The 23,312-nt window shown below is 38.6% G+C and overlaps 1 protein-coding gene across 2 annotated transcripts in view; it reads right to left on the bottom strand.

Annotated features, from left to right (window-relative positions):
• TUT7 (terminal uridylyl transferase 7) overlaps nucleotides 1-23,312 on the bottom strand; it is a 38,980-nt gene extending 15,668 nt beyond the window's left edge. The window contains exons 1-14 of one of the 2 annotated variants that reach the window (XM_054986468.1): nucleotides 23,137-23,312; nucleotides 20,981-21,102; nucleotides 18,377-18,889; nucleotides 16,758-16,936; nucleotides 13,953-14,069; nucleotides 11,667-11,844; nucleotides 11,331-11,419; nucleotides 10,817-10,868; nucleotides 9,911-9,980; nucleotides 8,700-8,826; nucleotides 7,457-7,576; nucleotides 5,364-5,498; nucleotides 3,522-3,702; nucleotides 212-1,230 (exon numbers count right to left, since the gene is read on the bottom strand). In XM_054986468.1, the coding sequence (XP_054842443.1) occupies nucleotides 212-1,230; nucleotides 3,522-3,702; nucleotides 5,364-5,498; nucleotides 7,457-7,576; nucleotides 8,700-8,826; nucleotides 9,911-9,980; nucleotides 10,817-10,868; nucleotides 11,331-11,419; nucleotides 11,667-11,844; nucleotides 13,953-14,069; nucleotides 16,758-16,936; nucleotides 18,377-18,869 (2,760 nt within the window). In that variant the 5' untranslated portion in view covers nucleotides 18,870-18,889; nucleotides 20,981-21,102; nucleotides 23,137-23,312. The remainder of the gene's footprint in view (nucleotides 1-211; nucleotides 1,231-3,521; nucleotides 3,703-5,363; nucleotides 5,499-7,456; nucleotides 7,577-8,699; nucleotides 8,827-9,910; nucleotides 9,981-10,816; nucleotides 10,869-11,330; nucleotides 11,420-11,666; nucleotides 11,845-13,952; nucleotides 14,070-16,757; nucleotides 16,937-18,376; nucleotides 18,890-20,980; nucleotides 21,103-23,136) is intronic. The other variant, XM_054986469.1, reaches the window with a different exon arrangement.

The raw sequence follows: 23,312 nt of genomic DNA, 5'->3' as shown, positions 1-23,312 counted from the left end.
TCTAGTTACACATAAAAATTGGGAGGGAGAAAGATTCAATTGAAAAGAGCTTTGGCAGAGGAAGGTTTAGATCATATTCTTTTATTTCAGATTCATCAGTCCAAAGTAAATGTCACTTCCAGGTCTATACTCACATAAAATCCTATTTCCATAGATAATCATGCAGGAGACTTAAGACACTATTTTAGTTGGGATACATAGATGTTATTACCTTGCCTTTTGTGAAAGCTACTTTATTAAATTCATAGAAGAATTCAGATACACAATGTTCATCTATGGGTAAGTTGCTTTTATAAGATTCGCCTTTCCCAGCAACATCTTCAGTGGTCAAAGATATCTTTGGAAGCTCATCTACATTCTTGCTAAGTTCAGTGTCTTTATATTTAACAGATATGAACAATTCTTCCTCTTCAGAAAGAGCCTCTTCATCACCAGATCCAGTATAAATGTTGTCCAGCTCATCCTCAGTATTGGTAATATTGCCCCGCTGCTCCTGATTTATGATAAGACACTGTTCTTCTTCCTCTTCCTCCGAGTTATCTATTTCATTTATCAGTTCCTGAGTTGGTGGTTCCAATTTGATCACAGAATCTTCCAGTTCATCAGTATCTTCTGTGCTTCCTTCATCAATGTCAACCTTTTCATTAAGTTCTCCACTGCATTCTAAATCAAATTCATCAACAGCAACCACAGTGTTTTGAAAATTTTCTAAATCAGAAATGCTGTCTGTTTCAATATCATGCTCAGTAGCTGGAACTGCAAGCTCTCCACTTTCACTGTCTTCATCCAAACCTCGGTTAATGCACAAATGCATCTGCCACTTTCTAACATTTTGGTCCCCCTCCTCTTCTTCGTTTCCACTTTCAGTATCTTCACAGCTTGGTTTAAATTCCTCATTGTCACCAGATATAAATTCTTCAATTATGCAGTCTGAGTCTCCGTGGGCAATTTGAGGAACATGTGAACTTTCCTTGATAGTAGCTGCACAGCTGCCCATGACTGGTTCCCCTGCTTCATTATGTACATGCTGCATGTCAGAGATGCCATGTTTCAAGGCATTATTTTCAGGCTTTACAGAGGATTCAGAAGGTTCCTTTTGATTAGTTCTTGTACTCTGCTTTTGGGGCAAGGCAAAATACTTGTAAGTTGCCCGTAAACAGTGAAGGATATACTCATACACTAGCTGACTATTAAGAGTCCTTGCCACATTCCTCTTCACAGAGTAGGGATCTAACAGAAACAAAAGCCCAAGTCAACTTTCTTAAAAAGTATGTATTACAGAAGTTGTTACAGTATGTTTTAACTACTATAATTTATGACAGCGTCAACGGATTCAGAGATGCTCAAGACAATGTATGTGAAAACTACAAACACACGAATAAAATCGTGATTAAAACTGTGTTCAATACAAGATCAGATGACTATAAGAACAGCAAAGAAATCAACAAATACCTAAGAAAATAAGTCTTTGGCTGGCAGTAATATGTGCACACAAAGAGGGTCATCCCAAGCTTCCTCAAAAAGGAGTTGCAAAGAGTAAGTATCAAAGCAAAAATGCAGTTCTACATGCACATGAAAGCTTACCAGATTAAAGGGTAGAATGCAAAGCAAGAAATAGTATGGCATCATGGTTAGAGAGGTTGGGATCTGGGACACCTAGGTTCAAATCCCCTCTCTGCCATGGAGCCTACTAGGTGATCGTTGCCCAGTTACACACTCTTGACCTAACCTATTTAACAGGCTGGTTGTTAGGATAAAATGGAAGAGAATAACGTAAGTTGTTATGGATCCCCTCTGGGGAAAGAGGTGGGGTATAAATGAAGTAAGCAAGTAAGCAAGCAAGTAAGCAAGCAAGCAAGCAAGCAAGCAAGCAAAGTGATATGGGTCCAAACTAGACCCATATGTAACATTGTCCTAACAACAGTTTGTAATCTTGGAAAGCCACTTCCAGAGTGGTGACCAGGATCAGTGAAATGGTGGTGCATGTAACCTTTCCATCCACGGCAATGAAAACATACTTGGGGAGTGAAATGGAAGGAGTCTGATTCACAGTGAGAGAAATGACAGACAAAGAAAGGGTATAATATTCTCAACTTTGGTCTCAACTACCGCTCCACCCAAACAGATTTTTTAGTTTACAAAAGGCTGTTATAACGTTATATACATCTGCAGGTAATGTCTAGCATGGTCCTAAATCTCATTTTACAAATACAAAATTGCATTTCAGACAATGGTTTGCCTTGAGCCCCTTAGCAAGCCAATGAGCGAACACATGTTTTAAACCCAGCTCTCTCAGGTACAAGTTCAACATCTATCAACCAGACCACAAAGGCTCTCTGAATACACCTGATCAAGTAAGTTACTATAGTCTAGCATGAGCTACATAAGGCAGGGTGCATTAGGATTAGTGTATAGAATTAAAATGAAAACATATGTTTTTATGAGTTCTTAAGCATTTGCAAGACTTCATGTATTTTATTTGTGATCTACCTCTTCACTGTATTTCCTCACTGGGAATGTATGAGATCCAAACTCAAACTCCTAGTGTTTCACTGGTAGACACCATCCTATATATTTGGAATCACTACGCTACATCACACAAAATTCGCCAGAAACGTTTTGCTGAAAGTGAGAATTTCCTCATCAACTTCTATGGGTTGTTATACATTCAACTGCTTTAAACAACTACTTGTGGCAAGGGAAAGCACGAAAAATAATCAGATGCGTATGGAGTCAGGTCCACATATGGGAGACATGGACCAATGCATCGCAGCCAGTTTGGTGTAGTGCAGGACTCTAATCTGGAGAACCAGGCTTGATTCCTCACTCCTCCGCTTGAAGCCAGCTGGGTGACCTTGGGTCAGTCACAGCTCTCTCAGAGCTGTCTCAGCCCCACCCACCTTACAGGGTGTTTTGTTGTGGGGATAATAGTAACATACTTTGTAAACCGCTCTGAGTGGGTGTTAAGTCATCTTGAAGGGCGGTATATAAATCAAATGTTATTATTATTATTGTGCTTGTTTTGTGCACACCTTCCCTAAATCCAGCTTTTATAGTATTAAGCCCAAGTCAATCAAGAAAAAGAATGGTCTGAATTTGCTCCACTATAACTAACCCAAAGATGCTCTTCTGATGGGAAGTCAAAGGAAAAGGTGAGCCTGATACTACTTCCTCAAAGTACCTCAGAAAAGCAAAAGGCTGTAACCGCCCTCCCCCTCCGCCCCCAAATCACAGGCTCTGCTCTTTGTCTTTCAGCACAAACCAAATTTAGAGGCTGAGGGTTAGAAAGAAATAAACAATGATGTTTGTACAGCGCATTGATTAGAATAGAGGAGGACAGCACTAATTCCTTATGTAAAGACTGCATGTGCAACTGTCAGAAGCATCTCACCCTTCCCCAGTTTACTTGCAGATGTCTCTCACACTCAAAAACTAGGGCTCTATATTGAAAATGACACAAATAGATCTCTCCAATATTCAATATACTTTGGCTCTTCTGTAGTTAAGCGAATTCCAGATACCTTCCACAGCAATCCGTTTTTTAGGCCAGTCCTTAGATTCACGAGAGACTTTTTCTTTGAGGCGTATGCTGATGACCAAATCTGCCAAATTAAACTCCAGGGCATAGAAACGAAGCAGTTCAACCCAGAGCTGCCCAACTGGGATTGAACACTGACGGTCTGACTCAAATACTAAAGGGACCTGCCAATTTAAGCAAAGTCTGAATCATTCTATTTGTCAAGAAAAAAAAGCATATGTTATAAAACATTTCAAAACAGAAAAACAGCAGTATCAGTTTCATTTAGGGTTTAACGTTTCAAGGCAACAAGGAAACAAATAGAAAAGACAAGGCCAATAATCCTACGTTCAGCCAATATTAATATATGCAATTGAATTTTTATATTATGTGGAATTAATATAAGGAATTTTGCAGCTAATGTCAAAAAGAAGCAAAATATGTGATCCAATTATACTTAGCTATTTCAAATACTGCAAGATTAACAATGAATAACAAACATGTTCTTATAGTTTACTTAATTCCTAAGAGAAGACTAGTAGATTACAAATTTAAGTAATCTTCTTCTGAAAGTATCAAATAGTACTCTCAATTGACATAAATACATGCTCAAACCAACAACATGGCACAACAGTTTGTCTTTTAATCTATATTGTGGGTTTTCAGTAAAAAGTGTATCTTAATATCTTAAATTACTGAGAATGACTTGAATGGATCAAAATTAATTATATAACATAAAAGCAAAATGTGAGAGTATTACTAGTTTAAAACGAAGGTATTTCTGAGGCAATCACTGTTTTTCCTTCTTTAACTGGTATGCCAATACTAATTCTGAATGTGCTTATTCCACTCCAAGAACTTAAAATTGTTTTAATAAGCATTAAAAAGAACAGTAATTAACTCAAGATTTTACCATATCTTAAAAGTGCATTATATACGTATCAAGTTACTCACCAATTTTTTCACAAAAAACAAAACAGCAAGAATATAGTATTAAACATCCATTTATTAATAATGAGAGCATAACGGTTAAGTAATTGAACTGCAATGCCACACGTTGCTGGTTTGAATCCCACTACTGCCATGAGCTCAGCAGGTGGCCTCGGGTAAGTCGCTCCTCTCAGCCCCAGCTCCCCAGTTGCACTGTGGGGATAGTAACACTGATTTTGCTCATCTGAGTGGGCCCTAATTGTTCTAGAAGATCAACATACAAATGAACTGTTATAATTATTGTAAACATTTCTATTCTACTTTGTCTCCCAATTTAGCAAATAAGCTGCAAATTAGAAATGCTAGTGCTTTCTTAATAACAAATAATATCCGGCCCTACAGGTGGCAAGCACTGATAAGCACAATCCCTCATGTTTTGTTGCTGGGGTTGGACTTGATAGTTTAATCCTTCAGTTTTCCAATGCTGTATCAAGTCCACAGAACCACTGAAGTCAATGTGTATTCTAACCTCAAATATTTTTATGATGTCACTTACCCAGCATAGTGGGTAAACGGTTGGGCTGAGAGTCAGCACTCTGCTGATTCAAATCCTACCACTGCCATGAGCTCAGTAGGTGGCCTTCAGTAAGTTACTCCTCTCAACCCCAGCTGAACTGTAAGAATAATAACACCACTAACTTTGTTCACCACTCTGAGTGGGGCACTAAGAAGAGCAGTATATAAGTGCAGTTAATATTATTGTGTTTCACCATCATCAATTGTTCCATGCTTACTATGAATGTGAGAATTATAACGAAATATATCCAATTTCTTTGTTAAAATAAGTAGCAAAGAACAAATGTTTTTAAATGTACTCTTAATCTTCTCCTCTGAAAACATTAACATGTTAACATACCTTGCCACTCTTGGGAGAAGATTCCTTTGAAGAACTGGTCTCATTGACAGCAGAACTGTGCTCCCATACCACAGTGTCATTTTCAACGTCCTTTAGATTAAAGTCCACTAATCTGTTTAATGAAAATCCTCCAATCTAGCAACAGGTATATAGAAAATAAACATCATTAGAAGTAATTACATTTGGGGATAAAATCCAGTATTATAAATATAGAGGACACAGTATTATATGTTAGAAAGCCACTAAAAATTACCATAAAGAACTGCCTTGCTGTATCAGACCAAGATCTATTTAGTCTACTGTATACAGAAACTGTACCCTGGTCACTGAATTTAAATTTGAAATATGATTGAGTTTACTCCTCCATAGTTTTATTTATGCTTTGTTTAGCAGTTGCTAATAAGTATTTTGTTCAGCTTTTTTCTCTTTCTTGAAATCAAAGGCTTAATTATAAGTAAAATGTTATTTCAATGAAATTAGCACTATTTTCCGATCACTCTGCTTATACAAAAAAGCATAATTTGGGTCACATTAACCAAATGACACCATCACCTAGATAGCCCAGCCTAGCCCAATCTCATCAGCTCTTGGAAGCTAAGCAGCGTCAGTCCTGATTAGTACTTGGATGGGAGACCACCAAGGAAGTCTATGGTTGCTATGCAGAGGCAGGCAATGGCAAAACACTGTTTCTTGCCTTGAAAACCCTATGGGGTTGCTATGACAACACTTTACACACACAAAAGCAAGAGATAAAGAATGGGGACCCCTTTGTGGAGTTTTTTCTTGCTAAGCTAGTATTGGTGCCTAAGAGTTATCTTATGCTCAAAGGGAACGGTAATAAGAAGCAAAGGGAAAAGTCTAAAGAGCAATTTTTGTTGCAGTTGAAAAATAAAAGGTTAAGTTCTATGGGATTTAATCAGTAGTCGTCTTCTAACCTTTAGTGGTGGCAGTGACTAAAAGGCTTTGACTCTTTCTGATACCGAGAAGGGAAAAATTTCACCAGAGTCTAATCAATTGAGACCTTGGCCAACTGGGTAAATTCATCACTGGGGTAAAACAGGAAAGTCTGTACATCTGCACCTCTAATAATATGAAAAAGGGAGATGCAGACAATCCTGCTAATTCATTTGCTAGTATTAGTTCTAGTATTATGGAAGAGTCTACATCATTCATAATTTTAAAAACTTCTAATACATTTCCTCTTAGTCATTTTCTTCTATGCGTCCAAGTCTAAAACCTTAAGTCATTTCCATTGTGACAACTGTCAATTTATATGTCTATCACCTGCTTAGTTAACCAATTAATAATTCATAAGGCAACTTTTCCTCTTATCCTATCACTGCTATTCATAAGACAACTTTTATACCATGACACACTCTTTTATGAGAAGTTAGCAAAGAACTTTCTCCAATTTTTTTTAAAAGCCTTATTATGTCCACTGGATCATGTATAGCAACAGGTTTGTTGATGCTCTAAAACGACTCTATATGGCTGATAAAATGTTCACACTGCAGACACCATGACGATTTTTTAAAATTAAGCATTGATTATTGTTCAATGTAGAAAAGGTCTAACCTTAATTTTTTGCCTGTGATATATCTTAGGTTTAGAAGCCTTTAATTTTGTGAATACTTTAAAATTAAATCATTTAACAAACCATTCATTAGAACTGGGCTGGAGATGGTCAAGTTACCCTGGCTCCAAACCACCATCTTTTCAATCTGCTATAGAAGTTGCAGTACTTCCACTGCAGTGCTGTTTTCACAAAGTTTCTCAGCAAGTACTTGGGTTCTTCAGACAAAATTAGATATGCAGGCAGGTATATATCATATCAGATATGATACAGAAGGAAAGCTTCAGAAAGATTCTGTACTTTACATAATATCCCTTATCCTATACTCTGAGAAGAAATGTTGCTGATTCTGATGGGAAATACACACAGAGAAATGAACACAGTGTTAAGATAAATATTAATTTTTCTAAGTTTCTTGTGAAAAAAACAGACAAGCAAAAAATCCCAGTATGTTATCTTGCATTCATATAAAAAACTATGAACTCAAATTTTATAAAACTCTTAAGCAATATACACATACCCAAGATCCTAAATAAACAGGCAGAAAGGGTTCTCTCCTCTGTTGCAGAAAGAAAATGACCATTAATGCAAATACATAGGGTGGTAAGCCGCCTTCTTCAGGACGATCTGCACAACATAACTATAAACAGATGGGAGAAAAATATTATTTAAAATTTCTTTGTCAGATAGATATTCTAAAACAACCATTGACAGAACATAAATCGAAAACATTATTGGGAAAACTGATAGCCTGACCTCCTTCTGCCACCTTAACTGTACCAACTCAAAGCAAAGGCTGCTTCTACAGCTGCAACAGCACTCTGTACTAAACAATGGCAGCAGAACCACACAGCTGCAGGTATTCAGATATACCCTTCACTTTGGCGATGCGTTGCCATGCTAGTGCTAGGGCTTCACTGACAGCAATGCCAATCCCTTTCACCGTATTCTGCACTCCACTGCAGAACACAGCATTCATAATATATATGAAAAACCTGAGAACTCTACAGCAACATTTCGGTTTTATTAACTGTTGGGACTAAACATGCAGAGATTCTAATGCTGCCAGATCAACAGTAGTGCTGATCCACATTAAGGCATTAAACAAAAATAGTATTGCACCATTATGGATTGTATCAACTCCATACAGTATAAAGGAACACAGGAATTACTGCTTGTAGGATCATTACAGGACATGTCTGGTCTTAGTTTCCACACTTAGGTGAAGAAACAACAGCCACAGCCACTCTTCCTGTTTTTTAAGCAAATTATAAATTAAAGAACATTTGAAGTAGAATTTATAATCACACCACACAAGTGGTTGGCATAAAAGTAATGTTGTCCAATCCCCTAGATGCAGTAAGAACACTGGGATCACTATGGGGACTTGGGAACTTATATCCTCTTTGCCCTGTTTCCCCTTTCATGGATGAATTCTCACTATCACTTCCTTTCATTTTTTAAAGCTAAAAATACTGAAGCATTTCACTAATTATGGCTAGCTGGAACTATGGTTTGCAAACACACTTCTAAGAACAGTTACAAGACATGGTTTGAACCACCTATGGTTACACAAAATACCGCACACTTTTAGAGTTAGACAGATAAGAGGAACAACTTTTTACACCTCCAGGATCCTGTTCAACTGGAGGATCAAGAAATACCTCCATAACAACGAGAATGGATTAGAGAGAGATCACCTGGAAGAACAGACAATACTGACTAAATATTAGTTACTACTTACATAAACCAGTCACACTTACCTTGGCCCAGTGCCTGAAAGCAACAACAAGGGGCACTAGATGAGGTTCTAGCTTTCCTAGGGCAGCCAAGTGATTTGTCGTTAGACAAGCATTTTCATTCCCTGCACTTACTCTGCAAACAAGACCGCTAAAATGACAAAGGCAAAAACATAAAGCTCTTTTTAAAAACCCATCATTCAATACAGAGGATGGAACTACTTATAACTGGAGAAGCAGTTCTGCATTTCTTCTGCAGTCCCTCAGCAACATGTAGTAGAAATGTGATATCACTATGTACATGATTACATCACGTTTTTAATCAAGGGACAGAAAAGAAGCAGTTTTCAGTAGTACTGACCTATCTCCCATAACATACTTCTGCCCATTACACAAAGAATAGTTTGCAATCCTGACTCTTGTGGGCTTATATATGACATCACCTTTGAAAACTTGAATTAGGCAGCCACCCTACCCTATCCTGGGTGGCGACTAGGGGAGGTGTACTAGCAGCAGCCACATTGCAGGCCATAGGATAGATGCTGTACAAGGAGGCAGTGCAGCTGCTGAGCCCTTTAATTCCTGGCCTGTCTTACAGCTCATTGGTGGGCCAGAAATTGACACAGCTGCTGTTGAAGAGGGCAGGATGGAGAAAGAATAATTGCTGGGGAGAACTTCCCCAGGGCACCTGGAGCTCAGGCCACACCCTACCTACAAAGGATCTTTGTCTAGGCAGGGCCAGAGTGACTGCCAGACATGCATAGTCTGGAACTGGGCCGTCATAAGTGGAACAGCGCAGGGTTATGAAGAAAAGGCAGCCCACACAGAACAGGAGGAAAGCTGGAGAGCAGGAGGATCAGAATGACAAATGAACCTTCTCCCCTTTCAGTTGAGAGGCCTTGGAGAAAATAGCTTAGTAGAACATAGATGAGTCTCAGGAGGTAAGCCAGGACCTCATTCTGGGTTAAAGCCATAAGTCCACACAGACAAGGCTTTCCCCCCCTAAGCAAACAAGTCAATTCAAGGCAAAGAACAGAATGAAAGCAATTTTTAGATAACTGAGAAATACAGAAGGACCTTAACTACCTTAATTCTAAGCTAGAAATGTTTCAACCATATCATTGCTTTTGCATGTAAAGATCTTTGAAATTACTACTACAAAAAGAATCCCTTTCAGGGATGGGAATGTAATTTCCATTGCCGTATGCTGGAACAACACATAAAATTGCAGAGACCTTTGTTTTTCTTTACACACCACCACAGGCACTCTAGCGTGGAAATCTGCATCAACATCAATAAAGGATTCTAGAGGGGGGGAAAGTCACATAAATCATGTTATCAAAGGTACAACTAATATATAGAAATCTCTCTTGCACATTAAAGAAAATCCTCTGCTCCCTTGCTTGTCTTTCAAAAGTGTATTCACATGAATGTAATTTTTCATGTGATAATTAAAGGTATGGATCCTGCAGCCTAGCCACCTGAAACTATTATAGGCTGTTTCTCCTCATAATAGTAGTTGATACATGGAGGTCATATCCCTGTGTTTGCATTCACAAAAAAGTGTATCAGTAGAAAGCAGAGGTATTTGTGTGATTCATATGTTTATGCTAGTGTACTTGCAGGAAACACTCTACCACCTTACATCAATGACTAACTGGATGACATTCTGCTCCTCTCTAACCATGATGCACACTCAGAATCACTAACATATCTTGTTTTAATCTCCAGCAGTCTTTAGCTAATATGCCCCACTGACTTTGAGTGGATTCTGTTTATAAACGAAATGGCAATTTAATACACATTTGTGTCCAATTATGGAGCCAGTAGACAGACGCTATTCCAGATTAATCGATTACCACAAAGGTGGTAATCTGCATACGTTACATAGTGCATTATTCTTGCTGCACCAGGCCATTGGTAGGCCATGAACAACTACTCCAGCTCCCCGTGATAATTTTCATGGAACTTCTTATGGTTGCTATGTGCAGAAATGTACAATTACTCTAATTGTCAGACATTCTTTCACGCATACTGCCTCAGTAGATGTCTCCACAGAGCTACTTGCACAGAAGTGACTAATTCTCACATGATGTGAGAAAACAAATGGCTACCTACATATCAGAATGAATGCACCTTACCACTGTTCTTTAGGCTTTCTTGTACAAGTAACAGAACATCTGGTTGGGACATCTGTGAAAAAAGGTAGTAAGCTATAGAATTTTAATATTTCTTAATTCGCTAAGTATTTATGCTTTGCATGAATATTTTGAAATATTATCTAGTGGCTTTTTTAAAAACATTTAACATACTACTCAACCAAACACATACTAGTTTCTTGGTCCTTTTACTACAGATTTTAGATGGAAGAATATCTGAGGATAAAATAAGCTAATTTCCTGTACAGGGATAATGTTCCAATGACCATATTGAAGAGAAGAATCTTATTTAGATTTTAGTTTACATCAACATGTATGAACCTAGGAAATGTATGCATATGTATTACACAACCAAACATTTTATTTTGCTATTCGTAGATCTCCAGGATACCATTTTATAATACTATTATGACAGTTATCAATCATTTTACTTCAAAAATTAGTGCAAAGCTGCCCTAATTTATGCAATATTATTAATGAAAATTATCACACTTACACTGGCTGGAAACTGGGTATCTAGATTTACATCAGAATTGTTGAAACCAAATCTGCTACAGGAAGACCCATACAGTCTTAGAGAACAATCTGTAAGTGAAGGGAAATTATAAATTTTAATTGAAACTGCAGAGTAAAGGAGAAATCCTATGTTGTCTGTAACAGCAGAGTTTATCCAGAACTGGTACAGGAATCACATAGGCCTCACTTCCAAAATCCTTCAGTGTTTATTAAGGTACAGGGAAAATATACACAGGGCTGAAATGAGATAAAAGTTATCAGAATAAAACTAATAGATGGCTTCATTTTTAAAAAAACATTTTTCAAATAGATTTACCTGGCAATTTTTGATGCAACACATTTTCCATTGTAGTTTTAATTCTGAGCCTCTGTCCCACATCTTCATTATTTAAACCAAATTCTTGCACTACTTTCTCAATGGCAACGTCAACAGCTTGGATCTGCAAAGGTGTTGGTGGAGGCAGGGCTGTCAGCAATTGTTCTTCTTGCTTTTCCTTTAAAGGTAAGAGCAGGAAAATCTGGATATTTCCTCAGTAATTTCAACAAACTATGAAAGTGTACTCAGCACGATTACCTACAAGTAATGTTTATATACAGTACAGATGGAAATAAAACACCAATTAAAATACCCTGGAAAAACTGTTAAAATTTATGTACTATTATACTTACTGATAGTATACAAAGACTAATATTCAACCACCCAAAAAATCTTGTTTTATAAAAGCAAAGTAAGCATCACAGAGGTATTCTGGAAGACAGTTTCAGGCACAGAATCCAACAAAGCAGAGTTTAGCTGTTTAAGGTAGCGGGAAATTTTTGAAGAGCTAAAGGTGGGTGGAGATGAAGCAGTGACAGACAGGAATATCTTGGGATATGAGGTTAAAAGAAGACAGTAAGAGGCAAGATAATGACAAGTTTTTAAGGCAAGGGCAAGAAGTCTGGTATGTTCATGTAACAGACAGGAAGTTAGTGCAGAAATTTAAGATGCAGCATTAAGTGATCTGACTGACAGTGAATTGTTTGGCAGAAAAATGAAAGGCCAGAAATAAGTCTGGAGTAGTCAAGATGAGAAATCACCACAGAATGAACCAGAAATCCTATTGAGAGGAAGCGTTTTATTTTCCCAATGTCATATGCCTTGATAATGGAACAAAGGAGAGGAATACATTAACATAAGGTTTCATAGCTGATAAAAGAGTGGACAGCAGCGTTGTCAGTGGATACAAAGAACATATGATAAGCCATTATGAGTGAGGAAAGATGAGAAATTTCACCTTGGAAATACGGAGATGACAATGAAACCATCAAACATGGCAGTCATAAAGCAGAACAAACAGAACCTTGAGACAGCAGATAAGATTTGAGGGGAGGGGTGCATTCCAGGGTAGACAGGAAGAGCTGGGTATCATCTGCCTATAGCTGGTACCAAAAGCTATGGTACTTGAAGTGGCCACCCAAAAGATAGTGTGAAGAGAAAATAGTAGAAGACCCAACAACAGATCAGTAAGGATGCCAGTGAAGAGGGAAGCAAGAAGAGGAAGAGCTTCCCCCTGTGCAAATGCTGAATGAGTGACCACACAGGCAGAAAGAGAATCAGCTGTCTATGAAGGGAGCCAAGCAAGAACTGTATTAAAGACAGCAAAGAATTCAAAGAGGATGAGGATAGAGTAACCAGACGACTTTTGGATTTAGCCATGAGGAGACTGTCAGGCAGTGGGAGTAAAAAGCATGCTCCAAGGATTGAAGGCAAACGGCTAAAAGGAGATAAAATACAGGGAGATGATAAGTTAAGGGATATTAATATGATATTCCTGTAGTTAAAAACTAAACAATATCACTAAATTAAAATGCAAACATGTTAGCAAGTTACAACTTTTGCATTCATTCTTTATTTTTAGTAAAGTAGATTTCCAAAGATGAAAGATTAACACCATAACCCTGATCACAACAGCTGGGATCCCGTTCCTATTTGTAGAATAGCAAGATGACTGTGGTCATTTACAGTATATTTATAATAGTCTTCTTCTATTAGTCATCATCTCCAGAAGTATCAACATAAATAAAGGCAGTTGAAGAAAAGACAGGGTACACAGCCCACAATGAAGTCAACATATGACAGCACGAAACTGAAGGAAAACTGAACCCATTCTCATCAGTCTTTTGCAAATGCCCTTATTTCTCAGATTTTCAACTTGGATTCTTCACTGGAACTGGATAAACAAATGGCCACAGCAGCTAGCCATACATTTCATCAATTATATCTAGGGTTGCTAACTTTTCCACACACATTTTCTAACAATAATTTAAGCGCTTGTAACCTCTATGACTGACACACACAATACTGTATATACTCCTGGTTTAAGCTGGTTAAAGAAGTTTCAACAATAAAATATTGCAAGATGCAAACATGTGGAAATAATTATTGTTTTGCAAGCCTTAATATATGTGAAAGTATGTTCGTATTACATAACTCTATTGTCAATTGATACAATTTTTCAGTATTTAGAAATAGCCAAAATACAGATATCTTGAATTTTATTTCTGATGTGTACAATATACAAGAATATGAATACTGTTATACTTTGACTCGTTGTTAGCTCACCTTTATGTTTTTCTTGTGTCTTTTTTCTTTTATATGCTTATGAGCAAATGCCACAGACTCTATCAAAGTATCACATAATTTGCAACTATATTTGGCTGTTGGGTAGCTTCGAGGTCGCTAAAAGACAGCAACATATTACCAGTCAGCAACAAAACTTTTGTCAAGAAATGTTACTTAAATGCAGAATTAAAATATCAAGGATAATTTAATTTTTTTTTATTATTTATTTATAGTCTGCCTTTCTCACCGAGAGATTACATAGTACAAGTGAAAATACATCTCATCAACATCTAGGACATTCACTGAGCAAAGTACAATAATAAACAACAAGGCATTCAGGGAAACAGATACAACAGAGTATGATAACAGAAATACTGGAAACATGAATAAAGTTTAATAAAATAATACTAATAATAATAGTACTGAAACTAGCAACACAGTCCTACAGAAAAGCTGCAAAGAGACAGTCTCATACAATCACTCAAGCACATCAGAATTCTATCTCTCATTGGTTTTATATTTATGGGCCGGAGACATACATTGAAATATGCAAAAATCCATTAAATTTTTGTAGTTATTTCTGTTATATTGCCTGTGATAAAACATTGTGCCTCTCAAGTCCAGATTATGCCTTGTTCCTACAAACTGAAATCATTTTAGTATATTCTTGTCTACTGTGCTAGAAAGTTGTATCACTCTCAAGTCATCATGTCTCATGATGGTGGCTAATAATGTGAATAAAACTATCAACCACATGTTCATACATTACTACTCCTTCAGCATTTTCATGTTTGTTACTAGTGTCAGTGTCAGGTTGGAACTTTAAAATACTTTAAAAACTATGCTATATAAGAGATTTCTCCTCAGATTTTTTTCCCTTGACAAGGGATGAGTTTGATCTGAACCAGGGGTCATTTCCTAGAAAAAGAACTGCAGGAACTCATTAGCATATGCCACACCCCCTAACATCACCAGAAATGTGTCAGAAGGCACCATCCACCCCTCAGGACCCTTTCTGCAAAAATCTCCAGATATTTTCTTAAAGCAGAATGAACTCAAAGCAGCTTACCCTCCTCTGGAGAGCCAGCCCTGCTTGTTTGCACGCACGCACGCACTCACACTCTCTCACAAGTCACAAATGAAAATAAAGCAGCAGAATGAATTCAAAGCAGCTTACTTCCTTTGGAGCCCAGCCCCACTCGGCTTGCACTCACTCACTCATTTTCTCTCCCCTCCCCTCACGAGTCACAAATGAAAATAAAGCAAGCAGCAGAGCAGAATGAATTCTAAGCAGCTTACATTCCTTTGAAGCCCAGCCCCACTCGGCTTACACTCATTCACTCACTCATTTTCTTTCTCTTTCTCTCTCGAGTCACAAATAAGAATAAAGAAGCAGAGCCTGCTGTTAAAGACGAGGACAGCCAGGAGGAAAAGGAATCATGTGGGCGGAGCCAAAACCCACGTGACCTCTTTCCAGAGCTACCGGAACACCGTTCCAGCACGTTCCGCCTCCAAATGAGCCCTGATCTGAACTAAGTAATCAAAACTTCTGTCTTGACTTGACCAGCCTTGTGGCCACATCATGTTGGTAGCATTTACTATCTAACGCTTATCAATGACCTAGCTAAGTCTTTCTACTTATTTGTAGTAATTTCACTTACATATTTGATGTGATTTCACCCTCTCACCAAGGAGTACAAGCCAAAATACATTTTGCTTTTGCTTTTCCCTTCTGTAAGTTTAATCAGCGAGTCTGGAGGGAATCTCTTACCACCACTCAAGCTGGTCCTCCTTGCAGTATTACTTCCCCCTCACCTCATAGCCCTTGCATCTTTTCTTCTTTCTCTATTGCTTTCCTTCCCACCTCTCTCAGAAACATCTACCCCTTTTGTACTTGTCTACACTGTGTAGAGTTCCAGCAGACCTCTTCTTCTTCAAGACAGCTTAAAAAGGAGAATGGACAGATTCATGAGTGATAGGTCTATCATTGGCTACTAGCCATGATGACTAAAAAGAATCTCCACATTCAGAGACAATGAATCCCAGTACCAGGAGGCAACTTCAGGGGAAGGTCTTGGCCTCTGTGCCCTGTTGTTGGCCCTCAATAGTAAGTGGTTGACCACTGTGTGAGACTGGATGGATCAGTGGCTTAGTCCAGCAAGCTTCTTCTTATCTTCTTACGAATTTTTAGTTCTGCACTCTGGGGCCAAGTTCATAATTAAAAATATAGATTTGGTTTCTTCATACAGATTTTTTCCCTGTAAAATGTATGCATTTTGTGCATCAATAAAATTAATAGATGAACTACACTGTATGGATAAATCACATCAAATAAACAAAATTAAATATCTACTTTGCACATCTAAGCAATAAATCACAGGTTCTCACATAAAATTAAGAGTTGTACCTTCTACCCTCCTGACTGTAATTTAGAAGCATTATCCTCTTTAAACAATTTTCTAATATATACTCTCTTTGATTCACAAGGCTAAATACACTCAGTTCTCTTATTCTCATCTAAAAATCATAGTTCTTAACTTAGAATATTTAAAGAACAAGGCAAGTGAAAGCACAATACTTATTTAAAACATTCATAAGCTGCTTTTCATCCAAACTAGGATCCCCATAGTGGTGAACAGCCAAAACAATGTTTAAAATGCAGATGAAAAGAGATTAAAATGTTTAAAACAATTAAATAAAACATATAAACATAACCATAGACATACATAAACAGGGAGGAGAACAATGAGACAGAACACTAAACAAGACAAAAATAAGAATAATCAATAGCACAGAAATAGTTACCTTCCTCAACCTGTAAATACAGTCTCGCTTCAGTCGTTCTTCAGCTTGCTGCAACCCTAGCAATTCCTTTGCTGTCAGTGCAGACTCATCTATAACTGGTCCATCCATATTATCATCTTGATCATTCTCTTCTTTTCTTATCCTCCTTGATCTTCTTGGCTTCCTATGTTTCTTCATTTCTTTTCAACAGTTAGTAGAACAAAACTGCATTCAGCACCGTTGCAAAAATTTATGGAATTTCTTAAAAGCTCACTGTATTCCCATAATTAAACAAAGTACTGAATTCCTGAACACTGAAGAACTGAAGCTTCAGGTGAAGTCTACAGTTTTGGTGCAAAAATGTCTTACTGAGATAGCATGTTAGGCCTGCAAAACATGTTTTCTACCACTGAGCCATGACCCAATTTTTCTAGAGTAGTTGTAAGAATTAGGTGTTGGGGTGTGCACCCGAGAAAAATTCGGTTTTCCTACTTCGGGTTTACCTGAAGCAGGAAAACAATTTGGGTGTTTAAATGCTTCAGTATACTCTGTAAAGATTCAACAATCGGAGCTCAAAGCAGCACTTTTCTTTGCAAATGGCAAAAAAGTGTTGCTTTCAAATGCCGCTGCTTTACAGCTGATGGGAGTGGGATTCCCCATCAGCCGAAGAAAGCAGAGGGCATTTTAAAAGGCTTTTTTTAGCTGATGGGAATCCCCTCCCATCAGCTGTAAAGCAGCCGTTTTTCTTGCCGCTTGCAAGCACTTGGGTGACAGAGAAGAACATGAAGCAGGACTGATTTAATGCTGCTGCACTGTACTGGTTGAAGCTGGGGTGGGGGCAGGCAGGATTTTTCTGAATGGGCAGAGTAGGTATACATTTGCCATTTGATTCAGAAAAGGAGCCCTGAAAGACTATGGAACCAATTTTAAACCAGTCTACTCAGATGGAAGTGCCATGTTATTCAATGGTGCTTACTCCCAGGGAAAAGTCTTTAGAATTGCAGCCTATGATTGAAGTCTCCCTCCAAACATTTCCAAAGCTGATAGGAAGGGAGGGGTCTCCCGTTGTGAGGACCCAATTGGCAGGGAGGGAAACAATGCCATTTCCTGGGTAGCAACAGGGTGGTAGTGGGGAGATGCAGTCATGCACATTGATCTCATTCCCCCTTACTGCCAAAAGAGTTGATTAATAATATAAGATCTCTCTCCCCTTGGGATCTGATTGGTGAATGCTATTCAGGAAAACAAGATGCTGCCCCGCAAGGCGCGCTCAGAGCCTGCCTGCCACTGGAAGGTACAGAACCAAACAAAACACAAACTTTTTGGTGGGAAGTACTCATTACAATTTAGTTTCCCGGATATGGTTCATCGTTCTAGAAGCCACTTTAAAAAGCTAAACCAGCGATTTGTGTGTGTATTTTTGGCTTGTTTTTTCCGTTATGCATTCCTAGTAAGAATAATACTTTGTACTGTAGCTTAAAATAAATAGCACATAAAATCCTTGTTACATAAAATCCTTAATATTTCCCAGAGCTGAAAGATAGAATAGATAAGATACATAAAAGCAATTTAGATTCCAATTACTAAATAAGAGTATCTAAAACAGTTTTTTAAAAGTTTTTGAAAAATGTGTACATTACCAGAATTCCCTCTCTTATCTGATGCTTCCTCATTTGTTATATCTCTCTGAAGCTGCCGCCTTACATTTCTGCTTCCTAGGTCCTCGCAGTCATGAACAGAATTATTCCTCAGCCTGATAAGCACAGGAATCCGTGCTGCAGATTTATATTCTCTCCAACTGTCAGAATTAGTACAATGGTTGTCAGATACCCACTTTTTAATCTGGTCTTTCTGGGCATCATTTATCCTTGTCCCCTGATTGTGAACAGTATTTTTAAAAGAATTTGGATTACTCAAAGCACCATGTGCTCCCTTCCTGGGACTTGTTCCATAGTGACCCAGTGCTCCCTTTCTTTTCTCAGTTCCTATGTCCATCTTGTTGTGTCCATTTCCATAATCATCCATTGCTTGGTAATCATGACGTAAAGCACACTTCTGGAAGTCATCATCACTTATAATTCCCCGTTCCTTACTGCGCCTGGCAAAACAAGGTTTTGTAGCCTCTCCCATCATAATAACTCTTCACTCTTAACCTGCAGGGAAATAAAACAAACATATCTTCAAAATGAGACCAATTATGCTGAATAGCACTGGGTTAGGCATGAAAATCTGAGATTCATATTGTTATGCAAGAAGCTGACAGTGTGGTCTCAAGCAAGTCACTGCCTCTCAGCTTAGATGTTACAAACTGTTGTTATAAGTAAGGAAAAATATGATCTGTTGTAGCATAGGCTTGAATCTCATCTAGATTTGGGGGGCGGGGGAAGTTGCCAATCCCTCCTCCCACAAGAAAGCTCTGACTCTCCCCTCACTATTCCTGAGGAGGGGGTTCCCCCATCTCCCAGCATCAGCATTTCAAGAGTATTTTGGGCTGCCATGGGAGGGGCGGAAGTGATGATAATTATTCCCCTGCCTGTACCCATAGAAGTTTAGAAGGCATCCGATCCACACATATGCAACACGTATGTCCATCTTTTAAAAATTATAGCATGAGATTATATGAAAACTGAGCACATCAATAAAATTTCTAAGGCATAGATGCCAATCACTCATGGTAGTAATACTGACACAACATAGTATACAAACACATGTATAACTGGAGAATTGATGCTCAAGCAAGACTACTGCCTTTAACAGAAAGTTCAAGGGTCACATACTCCTGTACAGAATGTACATTCTGTATATTCATATTCAATAATGACCTAGAAAACATATGCACCACCCAAGGATGAAAAAACTACCTACACAGGGTAACACAGAAAGGGCAGCGGTGAAGCAACCATATACAGCGGTGGAAGTTCATACTTATTTTTCCTCTCAAATTTATGTTAACAGAAGTTGGATATGGGGAGTGGCATCTCTTAATTCTTATGAGTTAGACTACACATCTTACTGCATTGAGGCTTATTCAATACAATGCCATCTGACTGAATTACAGGAAAAAGGACAAAACTTCTTACCAAACAATACTGTTGGACAGTCAATTCAAAATGTACAAAGTGGAAAGTTGAAAGGGGACTTAATATAAATAAAAGGATGTTTCCTGATATATGCTTTTGTCTGGTATTGTACACACACTGCAAGAGAGATCTAGTTCAAAATCAATCTACTACCGAACTATTAAGACGTTGTGGATGCATCTTCATTTGAGCCTCAAGGAAACAATCACCTATACTGTTAAAATAAAGTAGCTGCCTATGTAGCCAAGAACCCCTCTTCGAACAATCATATTTGTGCCGAAATACCTTTCGGCTGGAGGCTTGTTTCTATTAATCCCATATTGTTGTTAGAAATGCAAGGATACTTAGAGAAAGTAGGAAACAAAATGTACCAATAAACCTACAGCTTTCTGATGAAGGTAAGAATTGTGGCAGGTGTGTTTAACTTATCTAGAAAATTCCCAGTAGACCACTATTATTGGGTGGCCAGAGCAAACCAAGCCCTGACAGCCTGCAGGATCTGCTCAGCTTGGACCTGGGCAATGTCACCTGTGACAGGTGTAGGCTTGCCAGGTGCCTTCTCCATGCTACCAGCAGCTGGGTCTGAACTCAGCATCGGTGATGCACACACCTACACCAGTTACCTCTCATGCCACCACTGGTCAAGTGCTGACTAAGTCATTAGGGAAAAAGCAATGGGTGAGCCTATTTCTGTTTTCGCTGCCACTGACTAGGTTTGACCATACAGTGCTACCAGAGCCACAGAGGCCACTTCATTCAGCATGATCTTGGGCCACTGTAATGTCCCAATCTGAAGTAGGAACAAGTGGAACTTTGTAAAGCCAATATAAAGGAGCTAAGAAGGCCACTTGTAGACAAGCAACATACTAAAAAGATCCTTCAAAACAAACATTTGCTTAGTAACACCCCTCAGGTGGGGCAGGAAAAAATCATGTATATTCTTAAGGCTGAACAAAGATAAAAAAGCATTAGCTATTATTGTGTCTTATTTTTGTATCAATCAGTCAATTTTATGTATAAGAATAAACTCCTCAAAACAGTTGTTCTCTGTTTTCTACAGAGAAACATTTCTGTCCATAGTAGGCAACAGAATTCTGAAATGGGATGACACAGATATTATTCTAGTAAATTTACACAAAGAAAGTTCAGAGGCAGAGAACATACAGCTCTTAAAGAGGTCCACAGCTCTGCCTCATCCTCACTCTGAATCCACCAAGAGTAGCAAAACAGCCATTCAGCAAAACATTCTTCCTTGAAAAACATTGGTTTTCAGTGATGTGGGTTTTCTGTAAAAATCAGAGTTGGAAATTTTTCAGAAAAATTATTAATAACCTAAATACAGCATGATCTGATTTAGCATCTTTATTTTGATATAATAATAAAAAGAAGTAACCCAAAGAACTGAATGATACACCATGGATACAGATGTTCATTCTTCTGCTCCAGCAGATTTGGAGCCCCTCATCATTGAACCATCACCTATTAGTTCCCTAACAGATTGGTAATTAAGTATTCCTTCAACTATGTGACAGGAAACAAACAAGTGAGAAATTCAGCTTTGCTTTTCCTTCAACCTGCACTTACCAGGTGAATTTGTAGCTTGATTTTTAATTTGAATTTATTTGGATTAGTACATGTACATGTAATGTACATGTACTAGTACATGTACTAGTACATGTATTTGTAGTTTTATCTCCACCATCCTAAAGCCAATAAAACATACATGTTTTATTGGCTACATGCATAAAACATACATGTACAAGTCAATAAAACATTTATTTTCTTCACACAATTCTAGATACAATCACTTGCAATAAATTAATTACAACTCTGAAACTGCCAGGTTTGGAAATGGCATCCATTCATCCTTATGAACTGCATGAAACTGCATGAAACAAGGAATTTTTAGAAATGGAAACATTTCCAAAGAAAATAGTGAGCTCAAAAATATTCTGCTCTATATCTCTGCCACTTTTTACATTTCACTTGTAGTGAGAATGGGACTTGATGCTTGAAAAGATTCAAACAATAGACTGTACTAGGCACTCACAAGTTCATTGTTCATTGGACATCATTAAGAATCTGTGCCACCTTAAGTATATAAACACTCTCACCAACAATATGATCCAAAACACATTAAGGGATGGTTTACTTTTTAAACACATGACCCTAAAAGGGCCTCTTCCTTTTACCTCACATATGTGGAAGAGAAAACATATACTATTACAGATGTATCTACAGGCCTATATGAGCTCCTGCACTCTCAGTTTGGAACAATTTAACCCATACCTAAGAAAACACCATTACAGAGAAATCCTAAGCAGAGTTACTCCAGTCTAAGACTATTGATTTAAATGAGCTTAGACTGGAGTAACTCTGTTTAGGTTTGCATTATCAGAGTGAGTCAGTAAGGTCCAATTTAAACACCATATTGGCAAGGCAGAGCTTCCCATACAACTGCAAATACGTCCAGTGTCTCATTTAAAATGTGTCATTTCCTAAGCAAAGCAGCTACATATACTATGTCATCACACCAGCACAGTATTTAAAAGGGTTACAAACCTCTGGAATACAAACACAGTACATGTAGTTGCTTTGTATGGGTATCTCAGTTTAAATAAAATGCTGAGCCTGTGTAAAGTCTTCTGGAAAAGTTCTTTCCTCATCAATGTCACATGCAAATTGGACCAAGAAGAAGCACTGCAGAATATCTCTTGGGCCACCCGTGAATATTAATGGTGAATAAAAACTGCAAAGGGCTCAGCTGTCTTAGCGTGTTGCCGCAAAACCAACAAAGAATCTTGTAGTACCTGAAAAACAGTAGTATAGTACCGTGGCAGAAGCCTCCCTGGGAGCCAGAATTCGTACCGGCAAACAGAAGCCTCTCTGCCAACTAAGATGAGGAAACGAAAGTCAAGTCTACCCGGTTTCACATTCACAGTCCAGCCCGATTTAAGCCTTACGTATGAAAGCTACGTGCCATGGACGTGTGTTACCATGTAAACATTGTGTGTGTCAGTCAGTGTCACCCTTTCACCTTTAGAAGAGATCACTTGTTACTTCGCCAGAGTATCGGGAAGGGGGGAGGCGGCGAGAAGGACGCGGCAAAGGTACCGCTTAAGCCCAAGGACAAGAACCCCGGAGCGTCGCCTCCCTCTCCCTTCTCAGCGGCCAGGGCCGCAGGTGCAGATTCTCCACCCCCGCTCCTGTCGCCCTTCCGCTCGGACGCGCTGCCCCCTCCCCAAATGGCAGCCGCGGGGACAACCACCAGCGCCTCTCTCCAACTGGCGGGGCAAGCGGGGGGGGGGGAGAGAACTTACTCGGCAACCAATTTAACTGCCCTTCGGAACGCGGCGTCTTTATTCCCCCTTCTTGGCTACCACGTCCGCAGCCGCTTTCCTGAGGCCTCGTCACTGGTCTTACTCTGTTGTACCAAGGCGGAAACCAGCAGAAGCCGCCGCCATACAAGACCGTCCGAGTTTGCTCCCCGCTCCGC

The sequence above is a fragment of the Eublepharis macularius genome, chromosome 8, assembly GCF_028583425.1.
Source record: "Eublepharis macularius isolate TG4126 chromosome 8, MPM_Emac_v1.0, whole genome shotgun sequence".
Lineage (NCBI taxonomy): Eukaryota > Metazoa > Chordata > Lepidosauria > Squamata > Eublepharidae > Eublepharis > Eublepharis macularius.
Note: the sequence above shows the minus strand (reverse complement) of the source record. Positions and strands in the feature narration are given on the sequence as shown.